The sequence below is a fragment of the Stomoxys calcitrans genome, chromosome 3 (genome assembly GCF_963082655.1).
Source record: "Stomoxys calcitrans chromosome 3, idStoCalc2.1, whole genome shotgun sequence".
Classification (NCBI taxonomy): domain Eukaryota; kingdom Metazoa; phylum Arthropoda; class Insecta; order Diptera; family Muscidae; genus Stomoxys; species Stomoxys calcitrans.
The window spans coordinates 122,519,143-122,541,793 of record NC_081554.1 but is presented as its reverse complement, the minus strand read 5'-3'; the positions used below and the strand labels follow the sequence as shown (position 1 = coordinate 122,541,793).

At 40.0% G+C, this 22,651-nt stretch overlaps 1 protein-coding gene across 1 annotated transcript; it reads left to right on the top strand.

The window, feature by feature from the left end:
• The first annotated feature begins 50 nt into the window (after positions 1–50).
• LOC131996118 (histone H4-like) lies at positions 51–6,927 on the top strand. Its single transcript, XM_059365569.1, has 2 exons — positions 51–332; positions 6,622–6,927. The coding sequence occupies exons 1-2, from the start codon at positions 51–53 to the stop codon at positions 6,925–6,927; spliced, it is 588 nt and encodes a 195-aa protein (XP_059221552.1).
• The last annotated feature ends 15,724 nt before the right edge of the window (positions 6,928–22,651 follow it).

Below are 22,651 nucleotides of genomic sequence, written 5' to 3'. Positions count from 1 at the left end.
TAGTTCTTGTGCATAACTTGTGAAGTGAATTTAATTTAAAAAGTGAAAAAATGACTGGTCGTGGTAAAGGTGGCAAAGGCTTGGGAAAAGGTGGCGCTAAACGTCATCGTAAAGTGTTGCGTGATAACATCCAAGGTATCACCAAGCCTGCAATCAGACGTTTGGCTCGTCGTGGCGGTGTAAAGCGTATCTCTGGATTGATTTACGAAGAAACCCGTGGTGTCCTGAAGGTGTTTTTGGAAAACGTTATTCGTGATGCTGTCACCTACACTGAACACGCTAAGCGTAAAACCGTCACCGCTATGGATGTCGTCTACGCTTTGAAGAGACAAGGCCGCACTTTGTACGGTTTCGGCGGTTAAACATTATCTTGACGCTATTTTGGAGAAAATTTTAAGAACTTTAAAACTAAAACAATCGGTCCTTTTCAGGACCACAAAACATATTTAAAAAGAGATATATCTTGTTATAAATTTTTACTAAAAAAAAATACATAAAATTTATTTGAAAATAAATATTACCATTTTTCAATTTGCCGTCGGCCAAAATGTAGCTTCTATAATATACATACATACATGACGAAACTAAAACCGACGCCATTAGAACAATACGATGAAACGATGGTATACAACACTAAAAAGCATACATACACACAGATACCAAAATGCACGCATATACTACCATTAAATGTTTCCTTTGCTTGGAGCTGCTAACTTTGTCACAAATGTACGAAGAGGGACGATCGTAGATACTTCGTTTCGATGTTTTGTTATTACATATGCCAATTTTTTTCAGCATCAGAAAATGAACAATGATTACCATGTGATATTCAAATGTAAAATAAATAGTTTTTACAGTACCCTAATGGTAACATTGATCCTATTAAATGCCGATAATCTTGAGTAGGGTCGATAAAACTAAATTCTTATTATGTTAATGTATGCAAATAGGCGAAATGTTGATGCATGATAATTGATAACTGATAATTATGACATGTATATTAAAAGACCTGCAATAGTCGATAAGATGTAAACATATTTGAAAATGTTTACCTATAAACAATAGATGGCAGATTTTTTTGTATTTACGCCTAAAACAGGATTGTTTAAGGAAATTTCGAATAACGAAATTGCTAGCAAATTACCAAATCCACTGAAAAAAAAAATCGACCAAAAAATATTTTTTAAATTTAACTACAATTAAAATTTTATTTATTATTTAAAACTATTTTTTAAGTAAATTTTCTTGATAAAATAAGGTTTGATATAGTTTTTTCTCTTTTAAAAAAATTTTTGTCGTCCTGAAAAGGACGGATTGTTGTTGATTTATACGATGGCCTGTATTTACATTTTTTCTTTGATGCTCGTAGATAATTTAAGCCTTCTTTTCGGTCTTCTTGGGCAAGAGAACAGCTTGGATGTTTGGCAATACACCACCTTGAGCAATGGTGACACCGGACAGCAATTTGTTCAATTCTTCGTCATTACGGATAGCCAATTGCAAGTGACGGGGGATAATTCTTGTCTTCTTGTTGTCACGAGCAGCGTTGCCAGCCAATTCAAGAACTTCAGCGGCCAAATACTCCATGACAGCAGCCAAGTAAACTGGAGCTCCGGCACCAACACGTTCAGCATAGTTGCCTTTGCGCAACAAACGATGGATACGACCGACGGGGAATTGAAGACCAGCACGGTTGGAACGGGACTTTGCCTTTCCCTTAACTTTGCCACCTTTACCACGACCAGACATTTTTAGTTATTTTTTTTTTTAATTCACTTCACTTAGCACTGAAACACAAATGATATTAGTTCGCAGCATGAACTGCAGTATTTATACTTTCGGATCCAACGTGTAGCTAATTTTAGAGGGTTGTTTTCGTAAACATAGCGACTGTTTTCGTCTACCTGAATATCTTGTGCATGAAATGGTTTAAATATTCCGAGTAAGCCATCAAACACACAAAATCGTGAACAGTGTTAAAAGTGTTTGTGTGACTTAAAAAAAAAACCAAGTGAAAATGCCTCCAAAAGCCAGTGGTAAAGCAGCAAAGAAGGCCGGCAAAGCCCAAAAGAACATCACTAAGGGTGACAAGACCAAGAGACGCACCAAGCGTAAGGAGAGTTATGCTATCTACATTTACAAAGTGTTGAAGCAAGTCCATCCCGATACTGGTATCTCCTCAAAGGCCATGAGCATCATGAACAGTTTCGTCAACGATATCTTTGAACGTATCGCCGCCGAAGCCTCCCGTTTGGCTCACTACAACAAGCGTTCCACCATCACCAGTCGGGAAATCCAAACTGCCGTCCGTCTATTATTGCCCGGTGAGTTGGCTAAGCACGCTGTCAGTGAAGGTACCAAAGCCGTTACTAAGTACACCAGCTCCAAGTAAATGGCATACTTATTTCGTCGTACAATATTTTCCCTACAACATCAAAGGCCCTTTTCAGGGCCACAAAATAAATTAAAAAAGAGACTTAATTCGTTATTCAACTAAAATTAATTTATATTTACAAATTTAAAGAAAAAATATATCTACCACTCACCCTCACATTGCCCTTATTACTTTTTTAAAATAAAATATGTATACTACCCATACTCTAATATTGCCCTCCTTGCTTAGCACCATCTACATCTACAGTAATATGATCAACACATATTGCTCTTATGCTCAAACACTCGGTATGCAACGTTGTATTGATGTTCGAGTATATGTGAGCGTGTGTGTTGATACTAAATTTTTTAGGGATGTATACTAGTATGTTAGCGTGAAATGGTGTAGAGATGTATATGTGGACTTATGCGTTTGTACGCGAGATCTATGGGTAGGTATGCTCGTAAAGAATGAAATAGGTATGCTAAGTGCGATTTTTGAAGGGAATATTGTACGCCACTCTCTTATTGGTTAGGTATGCTAAATGAGATTTTCTTTAACATTAAGTGATTTTCATAATTCTTAGTAATTGCTTTGGTTTATGACCCTAAGTGAAACAGTTAATCCAGTTGCGGAAAAAATCCCATTTAACATGTGATTACTTAAATTTCCTTAAAGGGTAATGTATTCCCATATTAGGTAACAATGGTATTAAAAGATTTCAACAGATGTTTTACAGCTACGAAAAGGGCTGTGATTAGCTTTTCCCTTAAAATTAACATAGTATTTATTAGGTAATTAAAAAATTGTTTGAGTTAAATTTGGTCTCTTTTTAAAAATTTTTTTGTAGCCCTGAAAAGGGCTGTTAGATATACTGCTTTCGAATATCGAAAATAATCATTTTGACATGATAAGTAATTTTGCATGGAAAAATTACTTCTTAGCGGCGGTCTTCTTGGCAGCTGGCTTCTTTGCTGCGGCAGCCTTTTTGGGCTTGGCAGCGGTGGTTTTTGCCTTGGGTGCCTTTGGTTTAGTGGCTGATGCTTTGGCGGCTGTTTTTGCGGGTTTAGCTTTAACTGTACCTGTCTTTTTGGCAGTTTTAGCCTTGGCCTTTTCGGTCTTCTTCTTCTCGGCGGTCTTTTTAGCAGCGGAAGGCTTCTTTGCAGCGGCTTTCTTTTCACCGGCTGCCTTTTTGGGTGCTGCTGCCTTCTTTTTCTTATCACCGGCTGGGACCTTCTTCTTCTTTTCAGCGCTCTTTGCTTTAGGTTCCTTCGAGGCAGATGGGGACAATTTGAATGAACCGGAGGCACCCTTACCTTTAGTTTGGATCAATTTTCCACTAGCAACAGCGCTCTTCAAGTACTTCTTGATGAATGGGGCCAATTTTACAGCATCAACTTTGTATGTGCTGGCCAAGTATTTCTTGATGGCAGGCAATGAGGAACCACCACGTTCTTTCAATGTTTTGATGGCAGCATCGACCATTTGTTGGGTTGGTGGATGGCTTGGGGCAGCAGAGGGTTTCTTTGCCTTGGCAGCGGCTTTCTTAGGTGCCTTTTTCTCAACAGCGGCGACTGGAGATGCGGTGGCTTCAACAACGGCGGCGTCAGACATGATTTCACTTATATTTTTCTTTTTAAACACACTTTAACACTTTGTAAATATACACTCACTACTGGTGTACGCTGATTGGTTGAAAATATGGTTTCAACCTTTAGACTAGTGATGGCTGGGTACATCGAAATTATGAGAAGTACATAGTAGTCAACTACGAAATTTTGCGAAACGTTGTGTGGAAGCGAATAAAAATTTTTACAAAAGTTTTCACAGAATTATTCATTTTACGATGAGATAGTAACAATTTCTTTTTATTTTTTATACAATTCTTCTAGTAGAGATATCCAGCTAATCATTAAAGAAAATCCGAGTTAATTATCTTTAAGCGTTACCGAGTTATAAGGGTTTGAGTTGAAAGTTTATAAAAATGTTATGATAAAATTGTAACTAAATTATAAAAATTTTCCAATTTTTATTGAAAATTGGTTTTTATAAAAATTTAGTATGGAATCTTGATATGTTTTCTTGAAAGAAGTGTAAAAAAAAGTGAAAATTTGGATGATTTTCATAGTGAAATAATCGATTTTATTATGTAGTCTATGACAGTTGAATTCACCATATTGGCGTATTTTCCATGAATAAAAGTTTTTCTGCAAATTAATTTGAAAGCTCTAATGTAAAAATGTTTTAGGAAAATTTTATCATAAAATATTATAGAAATGATAGATTTCTATTAAAATGTTACATAATTTGTAAAAAGTGTACGTTTGTTACGAAAAGTCTAAAATATTACGATGCTATGTTATACCAACGTCGTTGGCTATGCAAAATGTGCGGTGAGCTCTATTGCATTTATTATAAAATATTTTTTTCTATATAAAGTGGACTTGAAACTAAATAAAAAATTTAAAAATGTAAATTCTAAACAATGTATTGTTGCAATCACAAATTTAAAAAAATATATAATTTTTTTTTGGAAATTAAACACAAATTCAAAAATGCCCTTGTCTAAGCAAGCAAATGTAGAACAGTTGCATACCGAACGAAATCTATTTCCCTTTAATAATTTAAAATATTAAAATACTATTTTATTCTTTTTAAAACAGTTTTTAGAATAGCAAAAAATATCATTTGTTTAAAAATAATAAAAAATACAGAAAAAATTTATATTCAATGTATCTAAATTATCTATTTAAGGTTAAAATTCTCTCGAATGTATTGGCCTGCCTGTTTTTATCTTCATTCATTCTTGTTATGTAGCTACTACGAAAAATCAAATTTTGCAAAAAGAATAACAGCAAATATACTGTTGCTAATAGAAAATAAAAATTTTCAGTTTAACATAAAAAGTAAAATTTCTGTGTCGTGGTGTCCAGTTTTTATAGTAATATAAGTAATTCAACGAAGATGTAAAATTAATCGTAAGTCTAAATGAAAAAACTAAGCAATACAAAACATATACTTTATACAAGAATACTTTAAACAGGAACTTCAATAAACTCTGTCCTGATGAAGTTGGAAAAAATAACCAACGAAACGTCGAGAGAAAAAATGAAAACGATTTGTTTTATTTAAAAAATCCTCAACCTGACCAAAAAAGCCCATCAACAAAACAAAAAAACATTAAATATTCACATTGGTCATCAAAAACACAAAAACAAAAAAGTAAATTAAATAATTTTTTTTTAAAAAAAAGTTTTTGATTTCGCTCCATGTTTTGAAACCCAATATTACCAAAAGTAAAACGCATAGAAAAGAAAAAAATTTTTTTAATATAAATAGTGTATTTTTCCATCCCCAAAAAAAGACTATATTTATTTATTTTAATAAAAATAAAAAGGTGTAAGTTTTGAATAAATTTTTTTCTCTTTTTTATAAAAATATTGTGGTCCTGAAAAGGACCGATTGTTTTTGTAAAAAAAAGTTGGCTTTTAAAATGTCAATAATTTAAGCACGTTCTCCACGAATACGTCTGGCCAATTGGATATCCTTGGGCATGATGGTGACACGCTTGGCATGGATGGCACACAAGTTGGTATCTTCGAAGAGACCGACCAAGTAGGCTTCGCTAGCTTCTTGCAAGGCCATGACAGCAGAGCTCTGGAAACGCAAGTCAGTCTTGAAATCTTGGGCAATTTCACGAACCAAACGTTGGAAAGGCAATTTGCGGATCAACAACTCAGTACTCTTCTGGTAGCGACGGATTTCACGCAAAGCAACGGTACCAGGGCGGAAACGATGTGGCTTCTTAACACCACCGGTGGCTGGTGCGCTCTTACGAGCAGCTTTGGTAGCCAATTGCTTACGAGGGGCTTTGCCACCAGTAGATTTACGGGCAGTTTGCTTAGTACGAGCCATTTTTCACTAGAGGTTTTTAGTTCACTTCACGATATGCACACAAACACTGTTAACACTGTAATAGTTGCCTTACGGAGCGATTCCCGATATTTATAGAAAAAATTTGGCGGGCTACAGTTTCCAATAAGGGTGTGTGCTGCGTATATGCTTCAACATTTGTATCTGTACACACGAAGTGTATACGAACAACCCCGAAGATAGATCGAAGCGTATGTGTATGTAGTAAATTCAGAGCGGATTTTGTATAAATATGAGGTATCGCAGCATGGTAAGTATTAGTTCTTGTGCATAACTTGTGAAGTGAATTTAATTTAAAAAGTGAAAAAATGACTGGTCGTGGTAAAGGTGGCAAAGGCTTGGGAAAAGGTGGCGCTAAACGTCATCGTAAAGTGTTGCGTGATAACATCCAAGGTATCACCAAGCCTGCAATCAGACGTTTGGCTCGTCGTGGCGGTGTAAAGCGTATCTCTGGATTGATTTACGAAGAAACCCGTGGTGTCCTGAAGGTGTTTTTGGAAAACGTTATTCGTGATGCTGTCACCTACACTGAACACGCTAAGCGTAAAACCGTCACCGCTATGGATGTCGTCTACGCTTTGAAGAGACAAGGCCGCACTTTGTACGGTTTCGGCGGTTAAACATTATCTTGACGCTATTTTGGAGAAAATTTTAAGAACTTTAAAACTAAAACAATCGGTCCTTTTCAGGACCACAAAACATATTTAAAAAGAGATATATCTTGTTATAAATTTTTACTAAAAAAAAATACATAAAATTTATTTGAAAATAAATATTACCATTTTTCAATTTGCCGTCGGCCAAAATGTAGCTTCTATAATATACATACATACATGACGAAACTAAAACCGACGCCATTAGAACAATACGATGAAACGATGGTATACAACACTAAAAAGCATACATACACACAGATACCAAAATGCACGCATATACTACCATTAAATGTTTCCTTTGCTTGGAGCTGCTAACTTTGTCACAAATGTACGAAGAGGGACGATCGTAGATACTTCGTTTCGATGTTTTGTTATTACATATGCCAATTTTTTTCAGCATCAGAAAATGAACAATGATTACCATGTGATATTCAAATGTAAAATAAATAGTTTTTACAGTACCCTAATGGTAACATTGATCCTATTAAATGCCGATAATCTTGAGTAGGGTCGATAAAACTAAATTCTTATTATGTTAATGTATGCAAATAGGCGAAATGTTGATGCATGATAATTGATAACTGATAATTATGACATGTATATTAAAAGACCTGCAATAGTCGATAAGATGTAAACATATTTGAAAATGTTTACCTATAAACAATAGATGGCAGATTTTTTTGTATTTACGCCTAAAACAGGATTGTTTAAGGAAATTTCGAATAACGAAATTGCTAGCAAATTACCAAATCCACTGAAAAAAAAAATCGACCAAAAAATATTTTTTAAATTTAACTACAATTAAAATTTTATTTATTATTTAAAACTATTTTTTAAGTAAATTTTCTTGATAAAATAAGGTTTGATATAGTTTTTTCTCTTTTAAAAAAATTTTTGTCGTCCTGAAAAGGACGGATTGTTGTTGATTTATACGATGGCCTGTATTTACATTTTTTCTTTGATGCTCGTAGATAATTTAAGCCTTCTTTTCGGTCTTCTTGGGCAAGAGAACAGCTTGGATGTTTGGCAATACACCACCTTGAGCAATGGTGACACCGGACAGCAATTTGTTCAATTCTTCGTCATTACGGATAGCCAATTGCAAGTGACGGGGGATAATTCTTGTCTTCTTGTTGTCACGAGCAGCGTTGCCAGCCAATTCAAGAACTTCAGCGGCCAAATACTCCATGACAGCAGCCAAGTAAACTGGAGCTCCGGCACCAACACGTTCAGCATAGTTGCCTTTGCGCAACAAACGATGGATACGACCGACGGGGAATTGAAGACCAGCACGGTTGGAACGGGACTTTGCCTTTCCCTTAACTTTGCCACCTTTACCACGACCAGACATTTTTAGTTATTTTTTTTTTTAATTCACTTCACTTAGCACTGAAACACAAATGATATTAGTTCGCAGCATGAACTGCAGTATTTATACTTTCGGATCCAACGTGTAGCTAATTTTAGAGGGTTGTTTTCGTAAACATAGCGACTGTTTTCGTCTACCTGAATATCTTGTGCATGAAATGGTTTAAATATTCCGAGTAAGCCATCAAACACACAAAATCGTGAACAGTGTTAAAAGTGTTTGTGTGACTTAAAAAAAAAAAACCAAGTGAAAATGCCTCCAAAAGCCAGTGGTAAAGCAGCAAAGAAGCAATAGTCGTTGAGTGGCAGATCATAGACTCAAGATACGAACTTGATTTGGCAAAAAGTGATTTTTTGTAAATAAACATAAAAGAAATATTAAAAACCTACAGTGGTTGGCAAATTTGAACATTTTTGTGGGCCACTGGTCAGTGATTGTGGTGTTAAAATGGAAGGTCAGCCTGAGAAAAGGGATGACGAAGAAGAAGAAGAAGAAATTGAAGAGGCAGAGGATGCAGAGAAGCCAAAGAATGAGACGGTCAACGAGGTCATCCAAAAAATGGATGAGGCTAGTCGCAAGCGAAGAAAGAAGAAGTCTGATAGCGACATTTACGAGAGCCTAAAGATGGGATGCTTGGTGGATGAACTCAAGGCAACGATTGCACGCCTTGAGGAGAATGCCCGCAGAGATGGGGCTGTAATTTTGGCCCTACGAACGAAAATGGCCGAAATGGAAATGGCATTGATGGCCAGTGCAAAGCAAAATTTTAGTAATGCTTCTGATGGTCGAGTGATTGTTGCCCAAGCTACAAAGGGCATGAATTCACATATTGCTTCAGCTAGTGCCCACACCACAAAGGGCATAGCTGCTGGCAATTCAGCTGATGATGGCGTCCATATCTCAGTCGAGGATATGGATACGAATGATTTGTCGGCCGGGGTAGCCGAAAACCCCGGCACTGCGTTGAACGATGGAGCCTTCTCCCTGGTAAAGGCCAAGCGAATTCCGAAAGAGAAGAAGAAGAATGAAGAGACGCCCCCGTTGAGAGATGTTGCGCAACCTGCAAAGACTGGTGCTATACCGAAGATACCGGCAGTGAAGAAGAATGCTGTCCCCCCAGCTGTGAAGACCCCTGCTACGGGCCACCCGGCCACCGTGAATAGAGAAGACAACGGAACCATGCCTGCGTTTATGGTTTATGATGTAGGTGTAAGAGAGTTATGCACGATTGTGTCAAGATCCCTGAACACGAAGGACTTCACCATCAGATTGGTAAGAAAAAGTTGCATAAGTTTGAGGGTAAGGGGTATAAATTCCTTTGAGAAGATTAAGAGTATGTTGAAGGAGAGGCGGTATAAATTCACCACCCATACGCCTAAGGATTTGTTGCCCTATTCCGTTGTTATTGAGGGGCTTTCTGGGGAGTTTTCTAAGGAAGAGGTCGAGGAGTGTTTGGGCGGCCTTGGGTTCCCGGTCGATGTGCGGGGTTTGGTTAACCTTTCAGGGAACTTGTGGCTTCTTAGGGTGGGAAGGTCCACCGATTTGGGTCTCCTCTATGGGGTGAAAAGGATGTTGCATTGCAGGGTCACTTTCCGTAGGGACAGGGCCCGTGATCCCGTCCAATGTTATAATTGCCAAAGGTATGGCCATGTGTCCGACAACTGCGGTTTGCCATTTCGCTGCTGTAAATGCAGCCAGCCACATGAACGCGGGGCGTGTCCGGTTCCGCCCAAGGATTTGGAAGGGAAGGAGGTTACCGATCCGGAGACGGGAAGGGTTACGAGGTATGAGGTGGTGCCAGTGAGTTGCGTGAATTGTGGTGTTGAGGGCCATACTGCTGGCTCGAGGGGATGTCCCATTCGTGTAAGAATGGTTGCCAGGATGGCAGGGAAGAGAGAGGAGATCAGGAATAGGGATATGTCTAGGTCGAATAGGGTGAGAGGACTTTCCTACGCGTCCGCTGCACGGCCAAGCGCGCGCTCGGCACCGTCTGGTGCCCCCACATCCGCCGGCGGTGCGGATATCTTTGCGGACTGTCAGCGAATATTGGGCGGCGACTTCGTTTCAGTTTTCGCTAGGATGAGGGAATTTGCACCAAGGTATGCAGGCCTTGTTAGGGAGCATGGTGAGTCGGGGGCCATTACGGCCTTCTTGCGCTTCCTCTGCGATGTGTAGTTTATTTAAGTGTGTTTTTCTGAACATCAACTCTTGTGTGTCCTTACGCAGGAGACATTTTTTGAAGATTTTTGTTGACGACCATGGACCTGATGTGATTTTGTTGGCGGAACATAAGCTTTCCAGTAGGCACCGCTTTGGATTGGAGGGATATGATGTTTTCAGACAGGATAGACAGTCACGCGGCGGTGGCACTGCGGTACTTGTGCGGAGTTCTTTTCGCAGTGAGAGGATACATATTCGGACAGGAGGCATAGAATCCTGCGCTGCGAGGGTTTTTACGAGGGATGGCGGTTCAGTTGCCTTTGTTTCGCTTTATCTTCGTCCTGGTGAACCCTTGATACCATCGGATTTGGAGTCGATTATGGAGCTGCACGAGTCTGGCGAGGTTGTGGTTGGAGCAGACCTCAATGCTAAACACCCGTCCTGGGGTGGCACGGAGGTGGACCCCAGGGGAAGGCGGCTGGCCAGGTTTTTACTTGACTACCCTGATTTCGCGACGTGCCGGTGCGATAGACCGACGAGACCGAATGCATCCGGGGGGACTTACATAGACTTCTTTTTGTTGACTCCTGGTGTTCCACTCACGGGCGATGGGGGATTGTCGAGAGCATTTGATTTCGAGTCAGATCATAGGGCGATCCAGGTGACTCTAGGTATAGGGCGACTTGAGATAAGGAATCCCAGAACTTTCCTCGATTTTGGCAGAATGCATGTCCGTCGCTACAGGGCTCGTCTGGGTGAGGGGCTGTCGCCTATTTCTCTTCCGGTAGACAGGAACGTGACTACACAGGAGATTGATGATTGTGTTGAGGGACTTGGAATGGTATTTCGCTCCGCGATCGAGGCTTCGGTCCCTAGGGTTCCCGTGGAGAGGACAAGGATGTTCTTACCGGGCTGGATTCTCAGTCTCATTTATGAGCGTAGGGCCCTCTGTCGGGCGCTGCGCGGATCGGCTGATCCAGAGCGCCGCGGGCTTTTGCGCACTGACATCAGACACCTGTCTAGGGTGATTCGTGAGTCCATTGACTCCTTCGAACGGGACCGCATGAGCCGCCGACTTGGACGTATTAGGATCGATGGTCGATCATACTCTCAGGTCAAGAGGGCCGCGGGCCTATCCAATAGGGAACCTATTGGAGACCTGACGTCCTCTGACGGGAGTGTATTGACTGATGATCTTTCCAAGGCGGAGGCTCTTGCGGACCATATTCAAGTCGATTCGGTAACGGGCTTTCCCCCGTCTGACGGCGAGTTCGAAAGACAGGTCCATGAGGTTGCAGAAGATCTTGTTGATGCGTCTCCCCTGGTTGGATTTTCTGGTTCGTTCCCTGCTAACGGCACTGCTGTGGCCGATAGGTCCTTGTGGGAAGATGGTCTTTTTGTAAAACCATCTTGCATTGGTTCGGCCCTTTCCTCTTGGTCGTCCAAGAGGTCCTCCGGTGTTGATGGAGTCCCGGATATTGCGCTCAAGAGAGCCGGCAATGTGATTTTCACTTTTCTGTGCGTCTTGTTTAACCACTGCCTGAATTTGGGGTATTTTCCTCCCGCCTGGAAGACCGCTGTAGTTGTTCCGATACCGAAACCGGGATCTGATCGGCGAGATCGCTCTGGCTATAGGCCTGTTTCTCTTTTGTCGACGTTTGGGAGACTCTTTGAGTCGTTCATTTTGAGGAGGATTGCCAGGGTCGTTGAAGACAGAGGTATTCTGCCGGATGGTCAGTTTGGTTTCAGGCCGGACCATTCCACCACACACGCTTTAGGCGTTTTCACAAGCTACGTGGCTGGGGGATTTGATAGGAAGTACGGGACGATTGCGGTAGGCCTTGACATTTCCAAGGCCTTTGATTCCGTTTGGCACGACGGCCTGCTTTTTAAGCTTAGGGGCCTTGGATTTGGCAGACAGGTATGTAGGGTGGTCGCAAGCTTTCTCCACGGTCGGAGTTTTTGTGTAAGGGTAGGTGAGCAATCTTCTTCAGATCGGCCAGTTCGATCTGGCGTCCCCCAAGGCTCCATCCTCGGGCCGATGTTGTACAATTTGTTTGTCCATGACATTCCAACCCCTCCTTCAGGTGGCATGCTGCTGGCGTACGCGGATGACGTCATGTTGGCCTTCTCTGGCCCCAGGGCTTCTATTGTTAACAGGAATGTTAACATGTTTTTGGGTGAGTTGTGTGGTTATTTCACTAGATGGAGGCTTAGGCTAAACCCGGCGAAATGCTCCGCTATGGTTTTTAGGGGCAGGACTGGCACCACTTATCCTAATTTTCGACGATACGTTCCCGTGGTCCGCATCGGGGTTGATGACGTGGCAATTGCTGGCACGATTAAGTATCTGGGGGTCGTTTTTGACTCCAGACTGGAATTCCGTAATCATGTTGATTACGCGCTGGACAGGGCGAGGAGGGTCTATTTCGGCTATCACCGCCTGTTTCGGATGAGGAGGGGTCTATCGTCGGCCGTGAAGCTCTTGATTTATCGTCAAGTGATCAGACCGGTGGTTTCATATGCCTTTCCGATATGGTTCGGCATATCTTCGGCGCAGATGGAGAGGGTCAGGGCTTGGGAGAGGCGGGCTTTGCGCTCGTGCTTGGGGCTGCGGACGATAGTTAGGAGGGATGGTTCGGTTAGTCGCCCTTCGTGTAGGGCGATATATGATGGAGCGGGGACTCCCCGTATCGACGTATGGATGGTGCGGGGCGCCATTGAATTTCTGGGACGATGCGGCGATGTGGGCAATGGGATGGTGTCTGACCATTTCTCCTCCAATGATGACAGGAATGCACTTCTAAACAGAACGTACTTTTCACCAGCTGCACTGCCTAGACTGAATGAGGAAAACCTCTTATATGATGGTGAAGTCCTTCTATTTTACCATAGAAGACATAATAGTTTTGATTTTCAGGACACAGTGTACGACACAACTCAGTGATCCATGCCTTGTACATATTGTAAATAGTTATTTAGAATTACTCTAGAATTAAGATTATATTTATTCTTTCCGTATATAGTTATTTAGGTTTAAGATTTAGATTTAAGTATCATACCCCTATTTTTGGTTCTATGAAATATTTCTTTTTGTAACTCGAGGTTAATTTTGATTTTGATTTTTGACGGAATTTGTAGTCACGGTCAAGAGCCGGCTACCGCATAATAACTTGAAGTTGTCGTACGAGGGAATTTTTTAAGTACTTTGTAAAATTTATAGATTCAATTAGATATTAGCAAAATCTCTGTAAATGAATTTGAATTTTGGAAAAAATAAACGGCTATATGAAACGCCATCAAACACACAAAATCGTGAACAGTGTTAAAAGTGTTTGTGTGACTTAAAAAAAAAACCAAGTGAAAATGCCTCCAAAAGCCAGTGGTAAAGCAGCAAAGAAGGCCGGCAAAGCCCAAAAGAACATCACTAAGGGTGACAAGACCAAGAGACGCACCAAGCGTAAGGAGAGTTATGCTATCTACATTTACAAAGTGTTGAAGCAAGTCCATCCCGATACTGGTATCTCCTCAAAGGCCATGAGCATCATGAACAGTTTCGTCAACGATATCTTTGAACGTATCGCCGCCGAAGCCTCCCGTTTGGCTCACTACAACAAGCGTTCCACCATCACCAGTCGGGAAATCCAAACTGCCGTCCGTCTATTATTGCCCGGTGAGTTGGCTAAGCACGCTGTCAGTGAAGGTACCAAAGCCGTTACTAAGTACACCAGCTCCAAGTAAATGGCATACTTATTTCGTCGTACAATATTTTCCCTACAACATCAAAGGCCCTTTTCAGGGCCACAAAATAAATTAAAAAAGAGACTTAATTCGTTATTCAACTAAAATTAATTTATATTTACAAATTTAAAGAAAAAATATATCTACCACTCACCCTCACATTGCCCTTATTACTTTTTTAAAATAAAATATGTATACTACCCATACTCTAATATTGCCCTCCTTGCTTAGCACCATCTACATCTACAGTAATATGATCAACACATATTGCTCTTATGCTCAAACACTCGGTATGCAACGTTGTATTGATGTTCGAGTATATGTGAGCGTGTGTGTTGATACTAAATTTTTTAGGGATGTATACTAGTATGTTAGCGTGAAATGGTGTAGAGATGTATATGTGGACTTATGCGTTTGTACGCGAGATCTATGGGTAGGTATGCTCGTAAAGAATGAAATAGGTATGCTAAGTGCGATTTTTGAAGGGAATATTGTACGCCACTCTCTTATTGGTTAGGTATGCTAAATGAGATTTTCTTTAACATTAAGTGATTTTCATAATTCTTAGTAATTGCTTTGGTTTATGACCCTAAGTGAAACAGTTAATCCAGTTGCGGAAAAAATCCCATTTAACATGTGATTACTTAAATTTCCTTAAAGGGTAATGTATTCCCATATTAGGTAACAATGGTATTAAAAGATTTCAACAGATGTTTTACAGCTACGAAAAGGGCTGTGATTAGCTTTTCCCTTAAAATTAACATAGTATTTATTAGGTAATTAAAAAATTGTTTGAGTTAAATTTGGTCTCTTTTTAAAAATTTTTTTGTAGCCCTGAAAAGGGCTGTTAGATATACTGCTTTCGAATATCGAAAATAATCATTTTGACATGATAAGTAATTTTGCATGGAAAAATTACTTCTTAGCGGCGGTCTTCTTGGCAGCTGGCTTCTTTGCTGCGGCAGCCTTTTTGGGCTTGGCAGCGGTGGTTTTTGCCTTGGGTGCCTTTGGTTTAGTGGCTGATGCTTTGGCGGCTGTTTTTGCGGGTTTAGCTTTAACTGTACCTGTCTTTTTGGCAGTTTTAGCCTTGGCCTTTTCGGTCTTCTTCTTCTCGGCGGTCTTTTTAGCAGCGGAAGGCTTCTTTGCAGCGGCTTTCTTTTCACCGGCTGCCTTTTTGGGTGCTGCTGCCTTCTTTTTCTTATCACCGGCTGGGACCTTCTTCTTCTTTTCAGCGCTCTTTGCTTTAGGTTCCTTCGAGGCAGATGGGGACAATTTGAATGAACCGGAGGCACCCTTACCTTTAGTTTGGATCAATTTTCCACTAGCAACAGCGCTCTTCAAGTACTTCTTGATGAATGGGGCCAATTTTACAGCATCAACTTTGTATGTGCTGGCCAAGTATTTCTTGATGGCAGGCAATGAGGAACCACCACGTTCTTTCAATGTTTTGATGGCAGCATCGACCATTTGTTGGGTTGGTGGATGGCTTGGGGCAGCAGAGGGTTTCTTTGCCTTGGCAGCGGCTTTCTTAGGTGCCTTTTTCTCAACAGCGGCGACTGGAGATGCGGTGGCTTCAACAACGGCGGCGTCAGACATGATTTCACTTATATTTTTCTTTTTAAACACACTTTAACACTTTGTAAATATACACTCACTACTGGTGTACGCTGATTGGTTGAAAATATGGTTTCAACCTTTAGACTAGTGATGGCTGGGTACATCGAAATTATGAGAAGTACATAGTAGTCAACTACGAAATTTTGCGAAACGTTGTGTGGAAGCGAATAAAAATTTTTACAAAAGTTTTCACAGAATTATTCATTTTACGATGAGATAGTAACAATTTCTTTTTATTTTTTATACAATTCTTCTAGTAGAGATATCCAGCTAATCATTAAAGAAAATCCGAGTTAATTATCTTTAAGCGTTACCGAGTTATAAGGGTTTGAGTTGAAAGTTTATAAAAATGTTATGATAAAATTGTAACTAAATTATAAAAATTTTCCAATTTTTATTGAAAATTGGTTTTTATAAAAATTTAGTATGGAATCTTGATATGTTTTCTTGAAAGAAGTGTAAAAAAAAGTGAAAATTTGGATGATTTTCATAGTGAAATAATCGATTTTATTATGTAGTCTATGACAGTTGAATTCACCATATTGGCGTATTTTCCATGAATAAAAGTTTTTCTGCAAATTAATTTGAAAGCTCTAATGTAAAAATGTTTTAGGAAAATTTTATCATAAAATATTATAGAAATGATAGATTTCTATTAAAATGTTACATAATTTGTAAAAAGTGTACGTTTGTTACGAAAAGTCTAAAATATTACGATGCTATGTTATACCAACGTCGTTGGCTATGCAAAATGTGCGGTGAGCTCTATTGCATTTATTATAAAATATTTTTTTCTATATAAAGTGGACTTGAAACTAAATAAAAAATTTAAAAATGTAAATTCTAAACAATGTATTGTTGCAATCACAAATTTAAAAAAATATATAATTTTTTTTTGGAAATTAAACACAAATTCAAAAATGCCCTTGTCTAAGCAAGCAAATGTAGAACAGTTGCATACCGAACGAAATCTATTTCCCTTTAATAATTTAAAATATTAAAATACTATTTTATTCTTTTTAAAACAGTTTTTAGAATAGCAAAAAATATCATTTGTTTAAAAATAATAAAAAATACAGAAAAAACTTATATTCAATGTATCTAAATTATCTATTTAAGGTTAAAATTCTCTCGAATGTATTGGCCTGCCTGTTTTTATCTTCATTCATTCTTGTTATGTAGCTACTACGAAAAATCAAATTTTGCAAAAAGAATAACAGCAAATATACTGTTGCTAATAGAAAATAAAAATTTTCAGTTTAACATAAAAAGTAAATTAAATAATTTTTTTTTAAAAAAAAGTTTTTGATTTCGCTCCATGTTTTGAAACCCAATATTACCAAAAGTAAAACGCATAGAAAAGAAAAAAATTTTTTTAATATAAATAGTGTATTTTTCCATCCCCAAAAAAAGACTATATTTATTTATTTTAATAAAAATAAAAAGGTGTAAGTTTTGAATAAATTTTTTTCTCTTTTTTATAAAAATATTGTGGTCCTGAAAAGGACCGATTGTTTTTGTAAAAAAAAGTTGGCTTTTAAAATGTCAATAATTTAAGCACGTTCTCCACGAATACGTCTGGCCAATTGGATATCCTTGGGCATGATGGTGACACGCTTGGCATGGATGGCACACAAGTTGGTATCTTCGAAGAGACCGACCAAGTAGGCTTCGCTAGCTTCTTGCAAGGCCATGACAGCAGAGCTCTGGAAACGCAAGTCAGTCTTGAAATCTTGGGCAATTTCACGAACCAAACGTTGGAAAGGCAATTTGCGGATCAACAACTCAGTACTCTTCTGGTAGCGACGGATTTCACGCAAAGCAACGGTACCAGGGCGGAAACGATGTGGCTTCTTAACACCACCGGTGGCTGGTGCGCTCTTACGAGCAGCTTTGGTAGCCAATTGCTTACGAGGGGCTTTGCCACCAGTAGATTTACGGGCAGTTTGCTTAGTACGAGCCATTTTTCACTAGAGGTTTTTAGTTCACTTCACGATATGCACACAAACACTGTTAACACTGTAATAGTTGCCTTACGGAGCGATTCCCGATATTTATAGAAAAAATTTGGCGGGCTACAGTTTCCAATAAGGGTGTGTGCTGCGTATATGCTTCAACATTTGTATCTGTACACACGAAGTGTATACGAACAACCCCGAAGATAGATCGAAGCGTATGTGTATGTAGTAAATTCAGAGCGGATTTTGTATAAATATGAGGTATCGCAGCATGGTAAGTATTAGTTCTTGTGCATAACTTGTGAAGTGAATTTAATTTAAAAAGTGAAAAAATGACTGGTCGTGGTAAAGGTGGCAAAGGCTTGGGAAAAGGTGGCGCTAAACGTCATCGTAAAGTGTTGCGTGATAACATCCAAGGTATCACCAAGCCTGCAATCAGACGTTTGGCTCGTCGTGGCGGTGTAAAGCGTATCTCTGGATTGATTTACGAAGAAACCCGTGGTGTCCTGAAGGTGTTTTTGGAAAACGTTATTCGTGATGCTGTCACCTACACTGAACACGCTAAGCGTAAAACCGTCACCGCTATGGATGTCGTCTACGCTTTGAAGAGACAAGGCCGCACTTTGTACGGTTTCGGCGGTTAAACATTATCTTGACGCTATTTTGGAGAAAATTTTAAGAACTTTAAAACTAAAACAATCGGTCCTTTTCAGGACCACAAAACATATTTAAAAAGAGATATATCTTGTTATAAATTTTTACTAAAAAAAAATACATAAAATTTATTTGAAAATAAATATTACCATTTTTCAATTTGCCGTCGGCCAAAATGTAGCTTCTATAATATACATACATACATGACGAAACTAAAACCGACGCCATTAGAACAATACGATGAAACGATGGTATACAACACTAAAAAGCATACATACACACAGATACCAAAATGCACGCATATACTACCATTAAATGTTTCCTTTGCTTGGAGCTGCTAACTTTGTCACAAATGTACGAAGAGGGACGATCGTAGATACTTCGTTTCGATGTTTTGTTATTACATATGCCAATTTTTTTCAGCATCAGAAAATGAACAATGATTACCATGTGATATTCAAATGTAAAATAAATAGTTTTTACAGTACCCTAATGGTAACATTGATCCTATTAAATGCCGATAATCTTGAGTAGGGTCGATAAAACTAAATTCTTATTATGTTAATGTATGCAAATAGGCGAAATGTTGATGCATGATAATTGATAACTGATAATTATGACATGTATATTAAAAGACCTGCAATAGTCGATAAGATGTAAACATATTTGAAAATGTTTACCTATAAACAATAGATGGCAGATTTTTTTGTATTTACGCCTAAAACAGGATTGTTTAAGGAAATTTCGAATAACGAAATTGCTAGCAAATTACCAAATCCACTGAAAAAAAAAATCGACCAAAAAATATTTTTTAAATTTAACTACAATTAAAATTTTATTTATTATTTAAAACTATTTTTTAAGTAAATTTTCTTGATAAAATAAGGTTTGATATAGTTTTTTCTCTTTTAAAAAAATTTTTGTCGTCCTGAAAAGGACGGATTGTTGTTGATTTATACGATGGCCTGTATTTACATTTTTTCTTTGATGCTCGTAGATAATTTAAGCCTTCTTTTCGGTCTTCTTGGGCAAGAGAACAGCTTGGATGTTTGGCAATACACCACCTTGAGCAATGGTGACACCGGACAGCAATTTGTTCAATTCTTCGTCATTACGGATAGCCAATTGCAAGTGACGGGGGATAATTCTTGTCTTCTTGTTGTCACGAGCAGCGTTGCCAGCCAATTCAAGAACTTCAGCGGCCAAATACTCCATGACAGCAGCCAAGTAAACTGGAGCTCCGGCACCAACACGTTCAGCATAGTTGCCTTTGCGCAACAAACGATGGATACGACCGACGGGGAATTGAAGACCAGCACGGTTGGAACGGGACTTTGCCTTTCCCTTAACTTTGCCACCTTTACCACGACCAGACATTTTTAGTTATTTTTTTTTTTAATTCACTTCACTTAGCACTGAAACACAAATGATATTAGTTCGCAGTTTGTTTGTTTTGTTTTTTTTTTTTTGTTTTTGCAAAAGGCCATTTTTTATTGATGAAATTCTTAAATTTAATTTACAAAACAACCTTAGAAAATAAAGATTCCGTATACAATATTACCCAGCAAAAAATATATCAGGGTCTTCCAAATTCAGTTGAATACAACAGGAGTAGCAATATACATCACACTCTTCATTTAAAATACATAAGAAAAAAAAAAAAAGATTAGATCATGTCACCCGAAAATTCAGCACAAACTTAAAAAGGGCAATTCTCTCAAAACTTAAAATTTAAACTTAAAAAGGTAACTTAAACTAAAAAATACATAAATATAAACCTAAATAATATATACAAGAAATTAAAAACTAAACGATATCTAAACTAAAGACTATGTACACTATTTACATCGACTCGACTCCGGGGCACCCCTTCCGCGAGAACATCATTGCGCAGCGTCATATACTGCATTTAAAACATTAAAGGAGTCACTTCTCCTATGGTAAAATATCAGGACGTCATCAGAGAACAGCATCCCTTCATCATTCAAGTTGGCAAGGGCTGACGGGCGTAAATGCCTCATAGTGACCTCGGATGAAGTGTCCGGAGGATGGTCAAGAGAAGCTTGAACAATCAAGTTACTAGAAGCTCGAGAATTTTCAAAGTATCTGAGGGCGCTCCTAACCATAAACACGTCAATCCTAGGGAAATCAACAGCCCCATATATCTGCCTGCACGGTGTACTCCTGACAGAACCATCCACCACAACGCGTCTCCTCATCCCAAGGCATGTCCTAATGATCCTCCTTTCCCATACACGTAGTCTTTCCATCTGGTGTGACGAAATACCACACCAGGCGGAAAAGGCGTATGTAAGTATGGGCCTGATTACCTGTCGGTAAATCAGAACCCTTACATCAGGAGGAAGACCACCCCTCATGCCGAGGAGTCTGCAGTAGCCAAAGTAAACAGACTTGGCCTTACAGAGCACGAAATCAACATGTCTACAGAAGTCGAATCGACCGTGAAAAACAACGCCCAAGTACCTCATAGAATCCTGCACACGAATAATCCGGCCACCTATACGAAGCACAGGGACATAGCGTCTGAAATTCGGATAGACAATCCGTTTGGACTTGCCGCTAAACACGACTGCCACACACTTATCAACATTGAGCCTCAGGCCCCAGTCTTTGAAATAGCCATGCAGAGACGCAAGGTACGCATTGAGCCGTCCGGTGACCGTGCTGGCCCTTGGACCAGAACTCACCACCAATACGTCATCCGCGTAGGTCAAAAGCAAGCACCTTTCAGGGGGTGCAGGAATGTCGCAAACGAAGATGTTGTACAACACCGGTCCCAGCAGAGAACCTTGCGGCACCCCTGCTGAAACGTGGCGCTGCACAGACATCTCTTCGCCGACTTTAACCCTATATACGCGCCCCCGAAGGAAGCTTGCTATCATCCTACATGTCTGATGATCAAAGCCAAAGGACTGGAGCTTATAAAGAAGGCCGTTGTGCCAGACCGTGTCGAACGCCTTGGAAAAATCCAAACTGATCGCAATGGAACCCCACCTCTTCTCGAAGCCCCCAACAACAAAGTCGGTGAGGGCTACAAGTGCGTGCGAGGTCCCAAGGCCAGACCGAAAGCCGAACTGGCAATCGCGCAGAATCCTCCTGTCCTCAAGTACATCCTTAATCCTGGAGAGAAGAAACGCCTCAAGTAGCTTGCCAAAAGACGAGAGTAAAGAGATAGGTCGATAACCCGTAGCAGAGAGTGGATCGGCGCCGGGTTTCCTAATCGGGACCACCATGGCCTTCTTCCAAGCTCCCGGGAAGTAACCAAGATTCAGACAATGATTGAAGAGGACAGCGAGAAAGGTATGAACCAATTCATCTGTCCTCTTCAATACAATGTCCGGAACTCCGTCAATCCCACTAGATCTTTTCGAAGGTCTGGTGACCAACATCTCGCGCACCTGGACCGAAGAGACAAAGCCCCCCCTACTCCACTCCGACCTATCTGAAATCGTAGAACCATCAGCCATAAATACCCTAGAAAAAGTCACCAGCGGCGTCCCATCATCCACATCAGCCACAGCACTATCCACCATGGATCTGAGTGAGGTGTCAACCGAGTCCATCGCATCCTGCACACCATCCAGGGTCTCAGCGAGACATTCCGCCTTACCCCTATCATCGAAGATGATCGATCCATTCGACGAACGAATCCCCTCTATGCGCTCCCTAGCGGCAAGACCCGCAGCGGACTTCACCTTTCCGTACGTCCAGGAGTTGACCCGTATCCGCTCCAATCGTTCCTTCATACGGTCCTTCCCGTAGTTGTATATGGCACCCTCAATAATCCTGCCCAGGTTTCGGATATCCGCACGGAGAATGAGATGGCGTCCGGGATCCCCAGACCTATGCAACACTCTACGCAGACGTTTACGCTCCTGGATAAATCGTAATATATGCGACGGCAACGGGCCAAGGGAAGCGGACCGGGGGGTAACCCTCGGTGTGGAGCCCGCAATAGACTCGCCAAAAGCAGAGGAAAGGTCTTCTATGCAAACATCAATCATTTCGCGGGTCACATTCGAGTCAGTCGGAAGAGAAATGGCCGGTAGACGATCTCCTAAAAGTCGCCTGAAGCGGCGGACATTCATCTTTGGGAAATTGAAAAAAGTCGTGGGCTCACGCGGTTGCAGATCAATCAAGACAATGGGAAAACGGACCGCCCTATGGT

Bases quoted from the DNA above. Each gene is read 5' to 3' on its own strand.
- LOC131996118 (XM_059365569.1), top strand. From the start codon at position 51: ATGACTGGTCGTGGTAAAGGTGGCAAAGGCTTGGGAAAAGGTGGCGCT. The intron at 333-6,621 runs GGCCGCACTTTG...GAAAAAATGACT, and splicing joins TCTACGCTTTGAAGAGACAA to GGTCGTGGTAAAGGTGGCAA.